General features: G+C 36.1%; 1 protein-coding gene across 2 annotated transcripts in view; it reads left to right on the top strand.

The window, feature by feature from the left end:
• Window positions 1-20,915, top strand: part of ARAP2 (ArfGAP with RhoGAP domain, ankyrin repeat and PH domain 2) — a 143,210-nt gene that overhangs the window by 73,287 nt on the left and 49,008 nt on the right. For both annotated transcript variants that reach the window (XM_065060699.1, XM_065060698.1), the window contains exons 17-22: window positions 140-242; window positions 895-1,093; window positions 3,158-3,221; window positions 13,425-13,588; window positions 16,663-16,875; window positions 19,698-19,803. In XM_065060699.1, the coding sequence (XP_064916771.1) occupies window positions 140-242; window positions 895-1,093; window positions 3,158-3,221; window positions 13,425-13,588; window positions 16,663-16,875; window positions 19,698-19,803 (849 nt within the window). The remainder of the gene's footprint in view (window positions 1-139; window positions 243-894; window positions 1,094-3,157; window positions 3,222-13,424; window positions 13,589-16,662; window positions 16,876-19,697; window positions 19,804-20,915) is intronic.

The raw sequence follows: 20,915 nt of genomic DNA, 5'->3' as shown, positions 1-20,915 counted from the left end.
CTAAGATTGGAGAAGAAAAGTAGATAAATTTCACTCCATAGGTATGAAATAATAAAAAATAGAGAAAGATATGGGACTCATGTGTGTCTACTGTTATGAAAACTAAATAGAGCTGCCTTTTTCCTCTTGCTTGCTTTAGGGACATCTTTACCTTTGAAATCTACTTAATGTCGGAACGCGTTTTTTTGTTTGGAGCTGAAACTGCATATTCACAGAGAAAATGGACTTGTGCAATAACTAAGGTAATGCTGATGATTATCTTTTCCAGTTAGGCCAGGAGCCTTTGCACAAAGAATAAAGTGTCATTGTTAGCTTAAAATCCTCTGAGAAATAATTTGTGATGAATACAGATCTATCTTGTGTGTAAAGGTTTTTTTGTGCGGCAGGAAGAAATAACTTTTGTGATTTAATATTTGAAACAAGATAATAAAATAAAATGGAAAAGGAATTGCAGCAACATTTTAATGCCAACCTGAAGAATATATTAAAGATTCTCCTAGTATAAAGACATAAACTATATGAATTTATTTCAGCTATGTTTTTTGTGCTTTCAATTCTATTATTTTATTTCCAGAAACAGAATTTATAAAGCAGTACCATATTTTATACAGTGCCAAATGCTAATAGTCACATTGCTAATTAAATCAATTGTGTTTTAAAAAGTAAAAATGTTTGAATTGTAGAGTATGAATGGAAAAAATGTTATACTTGATTTTATAACATAAATTTAGTCTATATATGGGTTTATAAATGATAAATCTGAAAGTCGTCTTTTTATTTTTACTGTGACTTTCATCCTTGAATCTTATAGATTTGCAGTATCTTGATTTGTTTTCTTTTAGGGGAAGAGGGTTTTTTTTTTCTTCATCTGACTCACCCCATTTTATCTGGTAGCATTTTGTTCCCCCAGTGGCTGAATGCTTATTAGAGAGAAACTGTGACCTGATTGGCCAGCTGTACTACAAAGATTGCCATAACCTGGATCAGTGGAGAAAAGGCTGGTTTGCTATAGAGAAGTCGAGCCTTTATTTTTGTCTTGAAGTGGAGAATGCTGAAGAGGATTCCATATATCTAAGGAGGCTGCAAGAACTAAGTAAGAATTTTACTTAACATCTAGATTTCAGGAAATACTCTATGGAACTTATTCACTGTTAAGGACATTTCTATTACATTTCAAAGTCATAAACATTAGGAAACTCAGTATCTAATCCTTTGCATGAGCCAGATTCTTTTCCAAGTCTGATCTAAATATGAAGGTGTTAAAGTTCTGTCTTGGATTTTTTTCCCTACTTAGTGGCACATACGAGAGAGAATTTTCACAGCTTCATAATGAATGAAGACAATTTTTGTTCCGGTTACAACAGTATATTTCTTACAAGAGAACAGAACTGAATAATAATACATGACCTTTTGGGATTATTGTCTCATATTTTTGGCAGGGCAGAAGTACTCACTGCGGAACATGTTCTGGAGTTGATTGACAAGCCTAGTTTTAAAATACTCAAATGTACTGGAAAAATTATAATTCTTTTGGAAAACTCTTTCATAGACTAATAGACTTTTCTTTTTTTTCTGATACTAAAAATATTCTTTGCTCAATATCATGATGTAGAAAGATGAGAATATTTATACAAATGGTCTTCTATGACTAATTTTATATCATTGTCTGTAATTATGCTCTGAATCCTCTTTAAGCTTATCTGTCCAACTTGTTTTTTATATTGAACAAGGCAATATGTTGTGTAGGAAAGCAAAAATAATTTGAGATTTTATATTAAAGTAACATAGAGAAGATAATTTTGCTCTTTATTGATGATCCTCTTTGTCAATGCTGCCCGATGGTGGACTGTTTTGCAGGAACTTGCCTAAATGTCATTGAGGTTTCTACTATTTATTTACTGCCACATTGCATTTACTATAATACAATAACACCATGAAGATGGTTTTTAATCAGGAGTATTTATATGCCTCCAGCTATCTCTTAACTTGTGAATACTTTTTGATTTTGATTCAAAATTAAAACATTAGGCGGCAGGAGAACTGTTTTGTGTGTTAGTTTTGATAATGCAAGTGCAATTGCTTCTACCCTAATCATACAAACATTCAAAATCTCTCTGTATCTCAAGTACAGAAATGAAACCCACATTTAGCTTTCAGCTGAAGATTGTGTTGGTTCTTTTTTTTTTTTTTTTAAATGGGTTTTGTTTTTTCAATATTAGATAACAGAGTTGTGTTTCTTGGAAAATTCTGTCCTTTCTCTTATTTCTGGTTTCCCCAAATTAGATCTGCTCCACTATTGAGACTGAATTGTGTAATTGAAACTTGCCAAATAATGAATCATCAGTGGAAGTATAGTCACTTATCTTTTTTGGTGTTTGACTCAGGAAATGTAAATGAGGTCAGGAGTATGTGTGATACAAAAACATCAAAAAAAGTGCATCAGGATATATTTATTAAGCTTCACTGATTTTTCAGGACTTTACTGTCTCTGGGAACTAGTTGAGATAAGATGTGGATTATATGTAAGACCTAAACTTTGAAAGAATTAACTTTTCAGAATTTTGAGTTAGTAAACAGGTTACATTTATTTTACCATTTTTAGTATAGTGCACAGTATAGTTTTATATGCACTGTTACTGGAAACTGTCCAGATGTATTTTCTGTATTACGTATAATGTAGGTGTTTTGCCAGCTGCTTTTTTAGCATGGATAGCATAAGACAACATAAAGAATGGTGACAGTCATCTTCACAGTATAACTCAGGTCATGTTATTGTAAATATCTGCAGGCATTAGGGTGCAGGTAAATTAATGGATTAAAAAATCCAGCTTGCTTTTGAATCTAAAACTTATATTTAAGTTTAATTTTGATATCATAAAATACTGTAGCATATTTTTATGTTAAAACGTACCTCTTTAACCTTTCTTTATAACTTTCTGTATTATTTTTTCTTGTAAATGTGAGTATATTGTGGTATTTTTATGGAGTTTTGTTTCTATTATCAGCAGCATTCTTTATTTGAAATGTTTAAGAATTCCATGTTCCTTTTGTCACCAAAGGTAATTTTGAAAAAACATATCAATATGTGCATGTGTGTGTTTATGTGTACATGTCTGTGTAGAACATGAATTTGTATGTGTTTTTTTTTTTTTTTCAGCAATCAGTAGTGTGATGCAAAATGGAGAGAAAATAGATGTCCTGCTGCTTGTTGAAAAAGGAAGGTAAAGTTCCCATCTCAATAAAGCTTTGATCTGCTTTTATATTGATGTCTCAGGATTCTTGCTGATCAGTCATGGAGCTTTTTCACTTGTGGTTGCTGAAGAGTAAATGAAGAGTAAATTGCAGACTTTTTAAAGGAGGGAAAGTCTTTGTGTATTAATTACATTCTATGTCTGTGTCAGGAAATGCTAACAAGTACTGCTTAATTAAAAGCAGTTTTCCCACTGAGAGAATTATTCCCAGTCAGATTAGTCTGCCAATAACGGCTTCTTCAAAAGGACCTAACTTCTTTTACTCTGTAAAGAAAGAGTACCTCTTTGGAGTATTTACCACTTCTCAAATTTTTTGTCACTCCTATGTCCCAGAATTCTCTGTCTCATTCTGTGCAGGTTGGAATTGAGGGGGTATGTATGAGTCCCTTGGTTAGTCTTATTGTAATGTCTGATCTCACCTAACAACATACTAGCTAGAAAAAAACAAGACAAAACATACTTGTGAAGCAAACATGATCTGTATCTGTTTCCAAGTAGGTAATATTCTGCTAAGATGATGCTGTCAAATATAGTGATATGGGAGGCTGAAACTTGAAGTGAGGTAGGGTATTTCTGCCTCATATATGGATACAAATTCAATTATGAAAGTAGAATTATTGAAAATAATTCTTATTTTGTAATAGGTTGATGTTTTGGGTTTTTTTTTGTTTTTTCGTGGTTTGTTTTGTTGTTTTTTTTTTTTTTTTTTTTTTTTGTTTTTTAATGATTTTTGGGCAAATGTCTGTGTAAGAAGTGGTGCAGTATTTACACAGTCTTCTGAACAGCCAGTAACAGGTTAATAAAGGAAGATTGTTTTACTCTTTGTTGGATAAACAACAACAACCAAAACCCAGAGATACCTTTGACATCTGTTCAGAGTTGGAGAAGCTTTTTGGAGACACTCATTTTAACTTTTGTGTTCTGAATTGTAACTCTTCGTAAGATACTATGTAAGTTCTAGAATTCAGTAAGGTGATGCAGATCAGAAACAAACACTTTTTCCTGTTGTTTCCCTCTTTGTGGTTTGGTTGGTTGGTTGGTGGTTTGTGTGTGTTTTTGTTTGGTTGTTTTTTGTGTGTGTTTTGTTTTGTTTTCATTTTTGTTTGTTTGTTTGCTTTCGTTTTGTGTTTTTTTTTTTTTTTTTTTTTTAATTTCAAAGAAACACTTTGAAAGGTTCAACATTAAGATGCATAGACCAAGCAGGCAACTAGAGGTATCCTATTCAAGCTGCAGTCCAAGGGATTAATACAAACTGTGCATTTGGTTTCATAGATATCAGTGCTGAGCAAAACCTCTAGCTCCAAGTTAGCTTTTATTATTTCTCTAACTATAATATTTCTGTCAAGTGAGGGTAGGTTTTTCCTGAACTGCTTTGTTAGTTTAATGGAAATTTGGAACTAATTGAAAATAATTTCAACAGTGGCTATGGCTGATTTATGGTGGCTACGAGTATGTTTAATTTTTCTTCACTGCAGACTTCCATGAAGATTTTAAATGCATAGTGTTCACTTTATCTTAACCGTTCAAACACTATATGGGTATATAAGCCTTGGCATAATGATTCTTGCATAGGATATTACTCCAAAAGTTTTCAGGTGTTCAGCACAGTTGCATGATATTGCATCTTGCAGTGATAAGAAATTTAATGTGGGTGCGTGGGGAAAATGATTACATATTAAATCACCTTTATCTTTAGCCTCAATTATTGTAAATGGAAACAAAACCAGCAAACCTCCTCCTGCCTCTGCAAACCCTAGATAAAAGAATTAATACCGTCGAGACATCATCAGCATCAACTAAATGATGTATCATAGTTTCTAGGTTTTCCTATTTTATCTTTTATTTTATAACAGTGCTTGTCTAATGCCACCTTTGGCATAGAGTAATCGCTTGGAAGAGACTGTGTATACTGATCTATTGACGTATTTCATGGTAATTTATTAGTCACTTAGATGCAGGATAAATGATAAAATCCTCCAAAATGGTATTGCAATAATAAACCAAAACAAGTAAGATTTTTCTAGAGTTATGAAAACAAAAACCAAAAATCCCACAAACACCAAAAAAACCCCACAAACACCGCAACAAAACAAAGCAAAACAAACAAAAAAACCCAAACAAAAATATGTTAAACAACCACACCCATTTTTGCATAAAGAAATAAGTGTGGTCAATGTCTTACAATATCTTGCTAGATTTTATTACAAAATGCAATAGAAATACCTGGAGTATTTTTCTACTGAAGCTCATACTGTTCTTCTGCTCATTTTATTACTAGCTTCAAACTAACTTCCCATTACTTACAAATATGCCTTTTTTTTCAAGTCTCAGTCATTGGGTTGATTAATTAGGGAAAACCGTACATTGCATGTGTCATATACCTTTTTCATTTACACTTTTTCCATTGGCTACTGTAGGCAAAAAATGACTTAAGTTGTTGCAAACAAACTTCTCACTGAAGTGTGATTTCATGCCCAAGTAAACAGTTTCAGAATTATATAAGCTTCCAGGTCTTACTGCTGAAATAATTGCAATCAATCTATGAATTCTGCTGTTCATTTATTCTCTGACTGACACTTTCAGTGAAAGAAGACTAGCAGATCAAAAATAAGAAGTGGTAATCACACTCTACATTGCAGAGCAATAGCGTATAATGAGAGGCCGAAACAGGTTAAAACATTTTCAACACGACTGTTTCTTTTTTGAAAATTGTGGTTGCTTTTGAAGCTCAGTTTACTTCCTAAATTTTCACAATAATCCTAGACTTTTTGTAATTCTAGCTTATATTTTTCTTATCTCAAAGATGTTTCAGGTTTGGGTATATTTGCTCAAGTAAATTAGGGAGGAATATGCTCCCTTTCGTGTAGCACTTATTGAAATTTTATTGTGCTCTGATCTCTCTTGTCCAAACTATTAGAACTGCCTCCAACCCAGCTGGAAATCCTGACTTCTCACAATACTGTCATTTGCCTCCTCTTATGTTCTGCTTTCATAGTTAAAATGTTTTTGACTTGCTAGAAGTGCAAACCATTTTCTAGATTTCTGAGTCTGACACTTCCACCCCTGTCACCTAGAGATGTCCTCTTGTTTATTTCATATTCAGTTTGAGTTTTTTTTTCCCCTTGATCTCTCCTATCTATTTGTAAAATTTGTGATGACTGGTGACATTTGATTTCTTGTTGCCATCCAAACAGAAGTTACATACTGAAGAAACTATTCCTGTGTAGTTCAACCGAGGTCAAGAGAGGGATATGTACACTGAAAAGAGGAAAGGTGTTTGCAAACAGCTTTATACAGTAATTTTGAAATATATCCTCTCTATATAAAATTTAGTGCAAAATATCTAATGCCATTCTTGAAGGTAAAACAGCTGTGCAGACAATTCAGTTTCAAATGTTTCTTATTTATTTCCTGTAATCATTCAGGCTTTCACTTAGGTGTCAGTGAATGTTTTCAGACCATAGTGTAATCCAGATGGTGCTGCTTTTTTTTTTTTTTTTTTTTCCTGTTACACTTCTTCTATAGTTAGCTCTTTCTTATTATAGATAGTACACCTTCCCTACATACTGGCACATTTATTTTTTTTTTTTTTTTATGCTGATGGCTCATCAGTTACAAGGCTTTCTTCTTAACCCTTTGATAGCAGTAAGATTTCTTGTAAAATGCAGTTATGAACACAAAATTCTAGAATCCAGAAATAATCGTATATTCATAGAATGGTTTAGGTTGGAAGAGACTTAAAGATCATCTAGTTCCATCCCCCCTGCTATGGTCAGAAACACCTTCCACTAGACCAGAATCATAGAATGTTAGGGATTGGAAGTGACCTTGAAAGATCATCTAGTCCAATCCCCCTGCTGGAGCAGGAACACCTCGATGTGGTTACACAGGAAGGTGTCCAGGCAGGTCTTGAATGCTTCCAGAGTAGGAGACTCCACAACCCCCCTGGGCAGCCTGTTCCAGTGCTCTGTCACCCTCACTGAGAAGAAGTTTCTTCTCAAATTTAAGTGGAACCTTTTGTGTTCCAGTTTGTACCCATTACCCCTTGTCCTATCACTGGTTGTCACCGAGAAGAGCCTGGCTCCATCCTCCTGACACTCACCCTTTATATATCTGTAAACATTAATGAGGTGACCCCTCAGTCTCCTCCAAGCTAAAGAGACCCAGCTCCCTCAGCCTTTCCTCATAAGGGAGATGCTCCACTCCCTGAATCATCTTTGTTGCCCTACGCTGGTCTCTCTCCAGCAGTTCCCTGTCCTTCTTGAACTGAGGGGCCCAGAACTGGACACAATATTCCAGGTGTGGTCTCACCAGGGCAGAGTACAGGGGAAGGAGAACCTCTCTTGACCTACTAACCACACCCCTTCTAATACACCCCAGGATGCCATTGGCCTTCCTGGCCACAAGGGCACCAGGTTGCTCAAAGCCCCATCCAGCCTGGCCTTGACCACTTCCAGCGATGGGACATCCACAGCTTCTCTGGACAGCCTGTTCCAGTGCCTCACCACCCTCACAGTGAAGAATTTCCTCCTTATAGCTAATCTAAATCTTCCCTGTTCAGTTCAAAGCCATTACTCCTTGTGCTGTCACTGCATGCCCTTGTAGAAAGTCCCTCTTCAGCTTGTACAGCAATGTGTGCTTGCAGCCTAGAAAGCCAACTGTATCCCAAGCTACATCAAAAGAAGTGTAAGCAGCATGTCAAGGGAGGTGATTCTCCCCCTTTACTCTGCTCTCATGAGACCCCCACCTGAAGTGCTACATTCAGCTCTGGGACCCCCAACATAAGGAAGACATGAACCTGTTGAAGTGACTCCAGAGGAGAACCACAAAGATAATCAGAGGGCTGTAGCACCTCTGCTATGAAGACAGGCTGAGAGAATTGGAGTTTTTCAGCCTAGAGAAGAGAAGGCTCTGGTGAGACCTTATAGCAGCTTCCCAGTACCTAAAGGGGACCTACAGGAAAGCTGGAGAGGGACCCAAGGATGCATCTCATCATATCCCATAGACTTGTGCACCTTTGGGTTCCTTAGATGGTCTCAAACCTGGTCCTCTCCTACAATGAGCACTTCTTCATTCTGCCAGGCCCTGCCTTTGGCTTCTGCAACTTGGGCATTATGGCTAGAGCACTTGCTGGTGAAGACTGAGGCAAAAAAGTCATTGTGTAACTCAGCCTTTTCCGTATTCTGGGTAACTGGGTCTGCTGTTTCCTTCAGGAGAGGGCCCACATTTTCCCTTGTCTTCTATTTATCACCAATGTACTTAAGAAACATTTTTATTTTGCCCTTGATGTCCCTGGCCAGATTTAAATCTATTAGGGCTTCGGCTTTCCTAACCTGATCCCTGGCTGCTTGGAGAAGTTCTCTGTATTCCTCTCAGGCTACTTGTTCTTGCTTCCACCATCTGTAGGCTTCCTTTTTGTGTTTGAATTTGTCTAGGAGCTCCTTGTTGATCAGTGCAGGTGTTTTCGCTTGAGTTCCTCTTTGTTGGAATGCGTCGTTCCTGAGCTTGAAGGAAGTAATGTTTGAATATTGATGAACTTTCTTGAGCCTCTCTTTCCACCAGAGCTTTATCCCACAGTACTCTATTAAGGAGATCCCTAAAGAGGCTGAAGTCTGCTCTCCTGAAGTCCAGGGTAGTGAGCTTGCTGTGCACCCTCTTTGCTGCCCTAAGGAACTTAACTCCACCATTTCATGGTCACTGCAGTGAAGGCTGCTCTTGAACTTCACATTCCCCACCAGCTCGTCCTTTTTGGTGAGAGCAAGGTCCAGCACAGTACCTCTCCTCTTTGACTTCTCCATCACTTGGAGAAGAAAGTTATTAACATATTCCAGGAACCTTCTGGATTGCTTATGCCCTACTATTTTGTCCCTCCAACAGGTATCAGGGTGGTTGAAGTCCCCCATGAGGACCAGGGCTTGTGAACGTGAGGCTGCTGTTATCTGTCTATAGAGGGCCTCATCTGCTTGGTCTTCCTGGACAGGTGGCCTGTAGCAGATCCCCACTATAATTTCACCTGTCTCTACCCTCCCTTTAATCCTGACCTGTAAGGTCTTGGTCAGCTCTTCACCCCTCCCCAGGCAGAGGTCCATGCACTCCAGCCAGTCAGCCACATAGAGGCTGAAATCCCCTCCTTGACTCCACTGCCTGTCTTTCCTAAAGAGCCTGTATCCTTCCGTTCCAACACTCCAGTCATGGGAGCTATCCCACTATGTCTCTGTAATGCCAATAAGGTCATAGCCCTTATCTGAACATAGGACTCAGATTAGTGAAAGAACTTGTGCTTCCAGTATGACGTGCTGGACATAAGACCCCTAATATCCCTTGGAGAAATATTGCTGACCTTTATTATAAATCTGTAATTACTAGTGGAATTTCCATGCTTTAGTTGCAGTTTAATTATTCTGATATAATTACATAGCAATGCATACCTTCTTAGTACTTTTGTTTTCAGACGTCACCTGAAAATTGTTGGAGGGCACTGAGTTGTACTGGTGTCTGTTTCTTACCCTTTCTCCCCACAACCCTTACCCGGAATCCCTTAGTATGGCTGCTTTCCCAATGCAGAATTGTGTGAGCATACAGACATAGCTAAAGCTGGGAGACTTTGCAAGGTGGGTTAAAGATAAGCCCTTGCACTGTTGTGGATGAAGTGTGGTCACATATGTTGTTTGTCTGACTACTGGTGCAGGAGGATGTGATGGTAGTCCACAATAAAGTTGGAAAGGCAACAGTAGTTTCCTTGATGTTGAGACTAGGTGATCTTGGACTGCTGCCGTCATTTGTGCCAATTCAATTGCCTCAATTTGCTAAGGCAGAAACCTACATTGATGAGGTCTCTTATTTACTCCAGTACTTAAATTATTAATTTCTTGCTTATGGACTGTATGTGCTTCACACTTTGCAGTGTAAAAACTGCCATTATTCACCGTGTAGTCGCTAATGCCAACTATTTGTTATGAAGTGTATGCTCTTTATCAATTTTTTTTAACTGGAAGAAGTAGCACATATATAAACATAATATAGAAGGTGCTGAATTTCTATTGTGTAATAGGAATGCATTTCAGTTCAGAGCCCCTGCAACATAGTTGTTATTCTGCCTGATGGATCTTTGTAAACATTGCTGTAAAACTGTTTCAAATGTGATTACTTCTATAAGATTAGAAGTACTCTTGAGATGGTTGTTCACTTTTGTGGCACATGGGACATCAGTGCACTTCAGCCTGTGTTTTTATGTTGAGTCTCAAGCCTTGCATTTAATATAATTTTAAATTTTTATAATAGCATTAGTAGTAATAAGAAATACATGTATTTCTCACCGAACTATCTCTGAAAACTGCGAAAGGGATGATGACATTGACTTGAAAGCAGAAGCTAGATCTGAAAAGCTGTCTCTGTTACTTCAAGAAGTTCTGTAGAAGACTGCTGCTGTGCTTTGAGGAAAGTTCTGCTTTTCTGCTGGTAACTATTTCCCCTTCCCTTTTCATACAACCTTTCAGGTTCATGGAGATCAAAAAAGGGTTTCCAAGTAGGAAAAAAGTGTTGTTGGGTTTGGCTGAAAGTGTTACGATGAGGAGGAATGCTTTAATTTCTTATTCATATATTGTTGTATGTTTCTGTGACTTAAATGTACCCTAAGTCTGCTCTTTCTCTGCCAAAAATATTGCAGTCCGAGATGAGCTTTCTAAGCAACTTACACAGCAAATTGACTAAATTCTGAACTGTGTCTGATACTAGTTTCATTTTTTTTTCCTCCCTCTTCTCTTTTATGGTGTTGTAGTAAATGCTGAAATTGCTTTTCTCACTTATTTGACTTTCTTAGGTGAGTGCTCTGGACATTTTTGACTGGGCAAAGTTAATAATTGTTTGGAAAATAATTAGTTGCCTTTCATGAACAATCACAATTCCACAATAGCAGCAAGATTTTTCATGTTTATATTTTTTTTTTAGCAGCAGCTTCTACTTCATGACTGTGTTGGTGCTGTCCAGATACCCCATTTTCTTTGTTAATTGCTCCTCCGTAATTTGAATTTAACTCAACAGCTTTTCAGATTTTAGAAAACAATTAGAGCATCATCTCTGGGTAGTTCTTGGTAGTTCTGATACTTTTTTTTTTTTCTAATTTGATACATTGAGGAGAAGATGGGAAGATACATAGACTATATGATTTAGACTTTCATATCTCTGTGAAAAAAATACAGGTAAGTTTAAATTACCTTTGAAGTTCAATACACTACTTTATTTCCTCTCTCCTCCTCTGGTACCAATTCATTCATATACAGCAGAGTTGCCCTTTTCTTGTTTAGATGTAATAATAATTTCGCTTTACAAAATGCAGCTTCCTGTACCTATCGTAATTCTTTATATAACAAAAAAAATAATCTCTTGAGACTTCCGTTTATCCTTTGCATAATACTGTAATGTGAATCCTGTTCTGCAGGGAAAATAAAAAGCAGGAATATGCATATGTGTGTGCATCTCTTGTGTTGGGAAGCACCATAAATATTTTATAAATCATAGTCCTAACCTCTGCTGATCTGTGAATGATAGTACTAAAGGAATAGTGTTACGTGCACTGTCAGACTCTTCCACTCAGTTCAGGCTTTTTCATTTCTTCTTGCTTATGGCTACGGCAATACTGGAGGATGTCAGTGTGATGTGTTGTTTGCAAAACATTGGTTGAGAACCACGGTTATAGGATATCTATTCTGACAGATATTCAGGAAATATTTGAAAGTATTGAATTAGACACATCCATTTTTCTGTACAAACTTTAGAGCTTTATGCAAATTATTGGTGTGGTTTTTTGTTTGCTTTTGTTTGTGTTTGGTTTTTTTTTTGTTTGTTTGTTTTATTTTATTTGTTTTTTGTTGTTGTTGTTGTTGTTGTTTGGTGTTTTTTGGTGTGTGTTTGTTTGTTTGTTTTGTTTTTTGTTTCTTAATGGAAGAGAGAGAGGCTGAGTGTTTCTATTAGCCAGGCATGTGTGGTGGTTAATATGACTTCCGGACTCATGAAGTAGAGACTTTTAAAAAGGAGCTTTAGTAAGATGAAACACTTTAGTGTCTCCTATTCTGCTGCTGAATGGCTAAGTTTGTATGGTGGTTCCTGAGAATGCTTCAGATCCCGTGTCTGTGTGTGTGCATTGACTGTATCCTCACTTCACTTCCTATCAAGATAGGAATGCTAGAAGAAAATGTTTATAAAAGCAAAATGGAAAGATGCTAATAAAAAAAAAATCGAAATTAAACATTCCATCACTATATAAAATGCTTTGTTGTATTTTTTCCCTAAATAAAATAATAAAAATTAAAGTTTGTTTATATTTTGATGAAAGTATTTTTCATAGAAGTTCAGTAGAACATTTTAACTTTTCCTAATTAGCAGTTAAATTGTCATTAAAGGAAATCAGTCCTTAATGTTTCTTCACTGGGAGACAAAGAGTACGTATGTATGCAAGTTTGCTTGCTATTTGAACACTTGAAACAGCTGTTTGTTACATATATGTATATGGCGGACATATATCCTTAAACTTTTCACTCCTGGAATTGTGTCTTAGAAGCTAGCCTGTCAAGGGTAAACAGAGGAGACCATTGTAACATGTTTAAATAATATCTGAACAGGGCCATTCTTTGAGATAAATGGGTAATTTGAGTGTTGCATTTGTTTATTGTACCTCAGCTCTTAGGTTTTTCATACATGTTCATTAGCTCTGTGGTTTCCTGTGGGGTGATCATTTTGGTACATGTGAAGGAAGTTCAATATGTTCCAGCTTCTCCACAGAAGTGTGGAGGGGTGGGAAATAGAGAAGATGGAAAGCCTTTTCCAGTATTGAAAGTTGTTTCTATATCTGTTTCCCACTTCACTATGATTTGGGCTTATGAATGCACAGTGTAGGAAGGAGATTGAAGAAGAGTAAATATAATGTTGGTCAGGTCCTTTCACGGTGTTAATGGATCTTCTTTCATTTATTGTGACATTGCTAGTACAAATGTAATTGGGGAAAAAAAAAAAGATGCTGTAACAATAGGCCACCACCACAGCTTTGTGGTGGAAGGTGCCTTGATGTCTTATTCTAAGTATTTCTTATCTGTTCCAGATATCTGCTATGTTACTGTAGTACAATGGCATCAGTTTTTTATTTCTTTCCTGCATTCAAAATATTTTTGTACATTTTAGAACACTATACATCCATGGCCATACGAAGCTGGATTTCACGGTCTGGTATACTGCAATTGAAAAAGCAGCAAGTACAGATGGTAACGCATTACAAGATCAGCAGCTCAGCAAAAATGATGTTCCTATTATAGTGAACAGCTGTATAGCGTTTGTTACACAGTATGGTAGGTATAGCGGATTTTATTCAACCTAAGATAATTTCTATAATACCTAAGCCCCCACACCACCAGGTCTTATTGAATGAGTTTATATATTATCTACTGTAAAACCATATTCCTCAGTATCCTCATTGCTCTATGATGCAATGCTAAAGTACACTGTGACACATCTGAGAATGGGCAATTTGGGGAAATACAAGTTGGTAGATGCCCTTTATTGACACGTTCCAATTTAAAAAAATTATGTGTTTGCCTGATATAGCTCAGCCTTGGGGTCCAGTGCCACAGTGCAAAACACTTCAGCCCTAAAAATAAGCTACATGAGCTAGGAAAGGCAATGGCTTCACTGGTAAACACATCTTCTGGGAAGCTGATACTAACTGTAGAGCTGAGTTCAATCTTGAGGCTGCCGTTTTTTCAGCATAATGACTGAAGTCATACAGTCAGTTACTGCTTGTTTAAGTAAATGTTACCAGCAGAACTTTCTGTAGCATTAGATCACGTGCAGATGATGTCTGTGTCCTTTTTACTACTGCAAATCAGTTTTCTTGTGAAATGCTAAATACACATCAACTCTATACAAATCTGTTTTTAGGATAAATGTGTCTATAACCTCTGTCATTATGAGAGAGACTAATTTATATTCGAGTGATTGAAGTTTAAGTAAATAATTTTTGAATATGACAACACTGCAGTCTGTCTGGGTTACAATTATTGCCAGAAACCAATAAAAAAAAAAAGATTTTTCTGAATTAGTTTTTAATCATTAGCTATAGGAATTTTTTCTAAGTATAGTTTGCACTGTTTCATGCACTGAAATTGTGTGAAAGCAGGGTAGTTATGTCTGCCTCTCAGAACATTCAAGCCTGTGTGTTCTAAATTAAAATTCAATTTCCTAATGGCTTTTAGATATGTTAGGTTTCTATTGAAAATGTTTTTTGTTTTTGTTTTTTTTTCCAAGATCAGCATTACTGGATGTTAAAATACTCATTTGAAAGCTGAAGGAATTATTTGTATGCATTACTTGCATTTATACATGTTTTTGTGTCGTCATGGTAAAGGTTTTGTCTGTAGTTGTGGTCTACAGATAACAAACACTATTGGATCCACAGCTGTTCCTAACAGTAGCAACACAAGAGCAGTATCCAATAGTAGTGCTTGTGGGCATTACAGGAAAGGCGGATTGCGAGAACATAAAATATGATTTTGTAGGCGTCCTGGCTTCAGCTGGGATAGGCTAATTTTTTTTCCTAGTAGCTGGTACAGTGCTGTATTTTGGATTTAGAATGAGAATAATGTTGATAGCATTCTAAAGTTGTAGTTGCTGTTGAGCAGTGCTTACACCAAGTCAAGGATTTTTCAGCTTCCCATACTGTCCTGCCAGCAAAGAGGTTGGGGGTGCACAAGAAGCTGGAAGGGAACACAGTTTGTACAGCTAACCCCAGCTGACAAAAGAGATGTTCCATACCATACGACATCATGCTCAGTATATGAATTAGGGGTAAAATTAGCTAGGGGCTGCTGGTTGGCGACTGGCTGCATATCAGTCAGCAGGTGGTGAGCAATTGCATTGTGTGTCACTTGTGGGTTTTTTACATTATTTTTTTAAATTATTATTTTCCCTTCCTTTTCTGTCCCATTTAAACTGCACAGATTTAAATTTTTTTCTGATTCTTTACCCCATCCCACTGAGGGGTAGTGAGTGAACAGCTATGTGATGTTTAGCTGCCTGCTGGGTTTAACAACAAAAGGTTTTGAAAGAATACTTAATTTGGCGGGTTTCATAAGAAAAACATTTTTTTTTTTAAAATAAAATATTATTCTCTTTCAAGAAATGTGGGGAATGTGGGAAATACAAAGAGACAACAGGACTGCACATCTATGCCAACATCTTCCACAGGTTAAAAAAAAAAAGTTACTCTTGTATGCAGTAATTGAAGGTACTCTTGACTGTGGTTTAGACTATGAATTTTCTTTGAAGTTGGCTTGGGTCTTTGATGTTTTTAGTTGTTAAACACAAGAATAGTGGCTGCCTGATGTCTTCCTGAACATGAGAAAAAATCAGATAAAAAGGAATTATTTTTACTAATTTAGAAGCTTTTAAGACTGAAATGTTTCAGGTTGGATGAATACCATAATCCTTTACTGAGTCTCAAGTTGGGTTGGTCAGTACGGTAATAAAATAGTGATAGATTTGCTCATGAAAACGGCTGTATTTTATGTGTAATACAATACCAGTCATCAAAACTTGTTTCTTTTATTGTGCCTTTTGGAACTATTGTTTTAGGAAGTCCTGAAGAGATTTTGGAATTTGAATTGCCTGTAAAGTATTCCTGAAACTGAAGTTGCAGGCTTGCTTAGTATTATGATATGTATTTTTGCAAAGAGGTCTGGTTGTGTTGTGCCCAAAATAGGGTTCTGTGAAACAGAGGGCAGATAAGACAAATTGTAGTACACAGAGATGAAGATATTGTTTATGACAGAGTTGCATAAGCGTGGATGCTGGAATAAAGCCAGCAGACCAGAAAAAAAAGTAACAGCCATTATATACAAAATCTTATCACTACTCGGGGCAGTCCTAAAGAGCCAATTGGTTACACATTTGCATATTGGTTATGTAATCATTTTAGCATATAACGAGCAATGTTCAGGTAAAGTACATTTTATCCAACAGTCTTGAGATGTGTTAAAACAAGACTCAACTACTTCTTTGGGCTTCAAAATGTCTAAAGCTGCAAGGTCAGTAGTGTCTGTAGTTTCTGATTAGGTGTTTTGCAAGTCACTCTTGTCTTTGCTAGAGCAAACTGACCTAAGACTGAGAGGATTTACATATCTTTAGGCTAGCAATTGCAGACAGAATTTGTTCTTTTAAGTGCTAATGACTATAGTTGGGTGTAGGCAGACTGGGCAGTGTTTTTACTAGAAAAGTGAGTATGTGCAAAAGACAGGAGAGATTTTAGTAGTAAACAGGATGTGTTTGACAGCCAGATATGCTTTTCATATAATAATGTTTGGAATATTTAAAAGAATTATTGATTTTACACTTATTTATTTTTCTCTCCTGTATTTCTGTAACTTAGGTTTAGGTAGCAAGCAGATCTACCTTAAGAATGGTGATTCTTCCAATGTGGCTGAACTGCTGGAAAGCTTCAAAAAAGATGCAAGAAGTGTTAAACTAAGAGCAGGAAAACATCAGCTTGAAGATGTGACTGATGTATTGAAAATTTTCCTTTCTCAAATAGATGACGCACTTCTCACTAAAGAACTTTATCCATTTTGGATCTCTGTTTTAGGTAATGTATTCAATAACACTCAATACTAGAAAGGTTATAGGTACATTTTCAGTATCAAATTTGAAGTAGTTGTTAATTACTTGCCCTTTGACCTAGGTTATTTGATAACCGGCAAAACAATTATAGTGAGGAAAACAAACATCTAGAGCTGAGCTGCAATAGAGCTATGTTAATCAGAGGTCATTTTATTGCCTTTAAGTGAATGAGAATAATAATAACAAGTAGCAATGTTTCCTTGACAATATTTCTGTAAACAGTAGCCCAGGATTGTACTCTGTTGTAGTTGGATCAGCAAAGGTAAGAAGTGATAATTAATATTTTGTGGAGGCATTTATGGTAGAATTCAAGAAATAGATGAATGGTAGGATAGGGGAAAAGCCTGTACTCTGTCTTTTGGCCATATGCAGAAGGGGCAAAATCATAGAATAGTTGGGGTTGGAAGGGAACTTTAAAGGTCGTCTAGTCCAACCTCCCTGCAGTGAGCAGGGACATCCTCAACTAGATCAGGTTTCTCAAATGCTGATGCTATTATCTGCATGACAGTTAAATGACAGGCTTGCTGCTTAAATTCTTCAAATACCTTTTATGAACATTCACACAAAGTTATTGTTAAGGAAGTTTGTTTTCCCTAGGTTTCCTGAAGCAGAGGTTCAGCCACAGATTCCAGAAATTAAATTATTTATTTATAAGGTACAGTGTAGAGCAACCTGAGCTGGGTGACACACCCCTTGTGTGTCCGTTTTGGTCAACTGTAAAATTAGAGTCTGGGGTCTCCCCATTTTTCATTAGATCTCTTCATTTTCATCAGGCAGGTAATTTCTGATCTCTGCTGATAGTTATTTGTCTTTTACTGACCAGACTAGACATCAGTCAAAGTCCTGACTTTCCGTTGCTATTTTGCACCTGCAACTGGGAAGATAAATAAGCCCTTGGCAATAACCAAAACGATCTTCTGTGTCTGGACTTCTTATGGACACACTGTTCCATTCCTTTACTTATCTCTAGGGATGTAGTTCCTTTTGTCAATTCAAAGCTCCTTCATTCTATAGCTTGAATAGTCTCTGGGGCCCTTTTTGCTTAACAGGCAGAAAGTCTGAAAGTTCACAGCAAACTTAGTTACTTATGCTAAGGACTTATGCTAAGAAAGTTCTATATGAGCAGTGTACCAAATAATTCATTTTTTCCTTAGAAATATTAATTTAATCTGAAAGAAAATTTAACTAACTTCAGCCCAAACTGTAATTTGTAAGGTATTTCATATATGAGGATGTGTGTCTCTGTATGGTTGAAAACTGAATGATGATATTAATAAAATTTTAATTAGTTACTTATTACATAAATGATGATGCTCTTACAAAACAACTTTATTTCTATTTGTTTATATATTGCAGAATATATAGACTGCAGGAAACAAACTCTTTCCCTCCCAAAATGTGCTATAAAATTGGCGATGATGCGTAGCAATAACAGATGCATAGGAAAAGCTAAGAAAGAACATTAATTTCGGCTTTAAGACATTGAAATTATATAGGCTTCTTTGCTGTGTGGCAAGTTTTGTCTTGAAAAAAAAGATAGTAAAACCATATTACTCTGATTTGCTGAAGTTCAAACATATAGAGATTGCTTTAATATGAACCACTAGAAGTCTGGGAAATTCAAGTATGAATATTACACATTTTTGACCTCTAACCTTGATTTGAACAAACTACAGGAGATAATAACAAGAATTTATTCTCTTACCACAAGATTGCTCTAGTCTTATTAGAAATCAGAAATAGTTGTACCTGTTGCAGTTTAAGTTCAAGTTAGCTCTTTTTTGAAAGTGCATCATGGTGTTACAGTGATTTAACTTCCTGATCATCTGTACATGGGGATAAAATGTACATGAGGCTTAAACTTTACAGTAGAGAATTCTGTCCTGTAAGGGACACTGACAGTGCTTGTGGGAAGACTAAAACTCTTAAGATAAAGACCTTTAAACTTTTTTTTTTTTATTTTTTTCTTCCAATTACTGAAGTAATAAAACATAGTGCAGTACTTAGTGGAGAGTGCTAGCAATCAGCTGGAAGAGGTGAAAGTTCTGCTTTTTCTTTTCAGAAACTTGAGTGAAGCAAAGGACTGAGAACAAAAAGACAAATAAATACATAAAATCTACATTAGCTTTGCTTATGCCCTGAGCAGGATTACTATGGTCTGTAGTATCTGTGCAGCAGAGGCATGCAGACTTAACTTGAAGGCAGAGAGCTGGGACTGTGTCTCAGATACTGGAATTCCCACCATTGGCTCTGCCACTGTTCAGCTATGTAACTTTGTCCAGTTTGTTCACCACCCTTCCCACTTTGCTCTACTCTCATCTGTCTTATATATTTGGATCTTTAAACCACTTTGGGCCTTGAGACCCTTTTCAATAAAAATAACAAAGATTAAAAGGTCTTTTCCTGTTTCACCTCTGGGAACTCTTAGACATACATTTGCGCTCGTGCATAGGCAGGTGCACTCATACATGTACACACACAAACTACAGATTAAGTACCTTTGAGAGGAAAAGCAATTGCTCTCCTGGGATTTAATCTTAAACTGTAGCAAATGGTGCTTAAATGTAGAACTGTCTCTTTTTATTGCTGATGCCATTTCCCTGAACTGGTGTACAAAATGGACTTTGTTAATAGCAATACTGACAATCTATTATACTATTATGAAGAAGACTCTGATTGGCTAAATTGTAATTTTAAATGACTAAGTGATGCTGAGAGTTAATGAGAACTGCTGTTGTTTTTTGTGTGCATTGTTATTAATGCCCAATTATTATTATTTTCCGACAGATACACAGAGTGAAAAGGAACGTGTGAGGAAGTATGGGGCTTTTATTCGAACACTTCCACCAGTGAATAGGGCAACTTTGGCTGCTTTAATTGAACATCTTTACAGGTCAGTGCAAATGATGCACTGTATTGGAGAAATTCTTGTAATGTATTCTCAGTATAGCTCTACCACAAGTGAAATGTGGCTTGTTTCATTAACTAGTAAGCATCAAAAGCTTACCTAGTTGTGATGATTAATTGTATTTGATTCCCTTTAATTTATAATGTGTTTTTTCTTCTATTGTATTTTTTAGCAGTAGATATCTATAAATATCAATGGGATGGAACAGCCTTACAGCGAGGGAGGGTTGCCAGTGTATGTGTCCAAGCAGGGTAATTTTTGATGTAGCTTCTTTATACAAACTCATTTTTCCCAGTCCGCTAGTGTTCCAGAGGCTTGTTGCAAATGGTTCTTGAAATTAAAATATTTTTTCAGGGAAAATGTCCTTCTCCAAAATCTGTATTCACCTAATAACTTTGAGAATTAACTGCCCTTTCTGTTTTTCACCAATGCTTCATTTTGCAACTGAGATAGCAGTAGAGTATCTAAAATATAACCTTGTTTAACTAACAAAGGTCATTTCATATTCTAGGTCAAGTAAACAGCAGCAAATGCATAAACATTTTTGTTACTTAGATTATTCTGATATTTCACGGTTAAATGTTAATTGTAATGGTCTGTATTATACAGGATGTTTCAAAAAGATGGACCTAACTTCAAAGATACAGTGATTTCAAATTGGGTCCATCTTTTTGAAACACCCTATATTATGTTATCTGTTGTAGAAGTCAAATTATATTCTTGGTGAATTGTAGTGGGTGGAGAATGTGTAGAACCTTTTCTTTACAGGACATTGCATTCAGAATTTGTTACATTGCAGATGTCCTGTAAAAACTATTTATATGATTATTAAATTGATTGGTACCATTATTGGGATAAAGATTATATTGAGTATTGTGTTTAACAATATTTCTAATCATATCCAGTTCGGTTGTACTGATATGCTGTTATATCAGTTCTGAAAGTAGTTTGAATTCATGTGTATAACAGCCAAAATTCTGTGGTATTTTAAAATATTTGCTTCTAAAAGAGGGCACATCATGCAAACAACAGAACTGATATGAAAATTTTACCATAAAGAAAGAAACTAAGTAGGATCTAATTTCTTTCCTCATTTT

The sequence above is a fragment of the Columba livia genome, chromosome 4 (assembly GCF_036013475.1).
Source record: "Columba livia isolate bColLiv1 breed racing homer chromosome 4, bColLiv1.pat.W.v2, whole genome shotgun sequence".
Taxonomy (NCBI): Eukaryota; Metazoa; Chordata; class Aves; order Columbiformes; family Columbidae; genus Columba; species Columba livia.
This window is presented reverse-complemented; position numbering and strand designations above follow the sequence as displayed.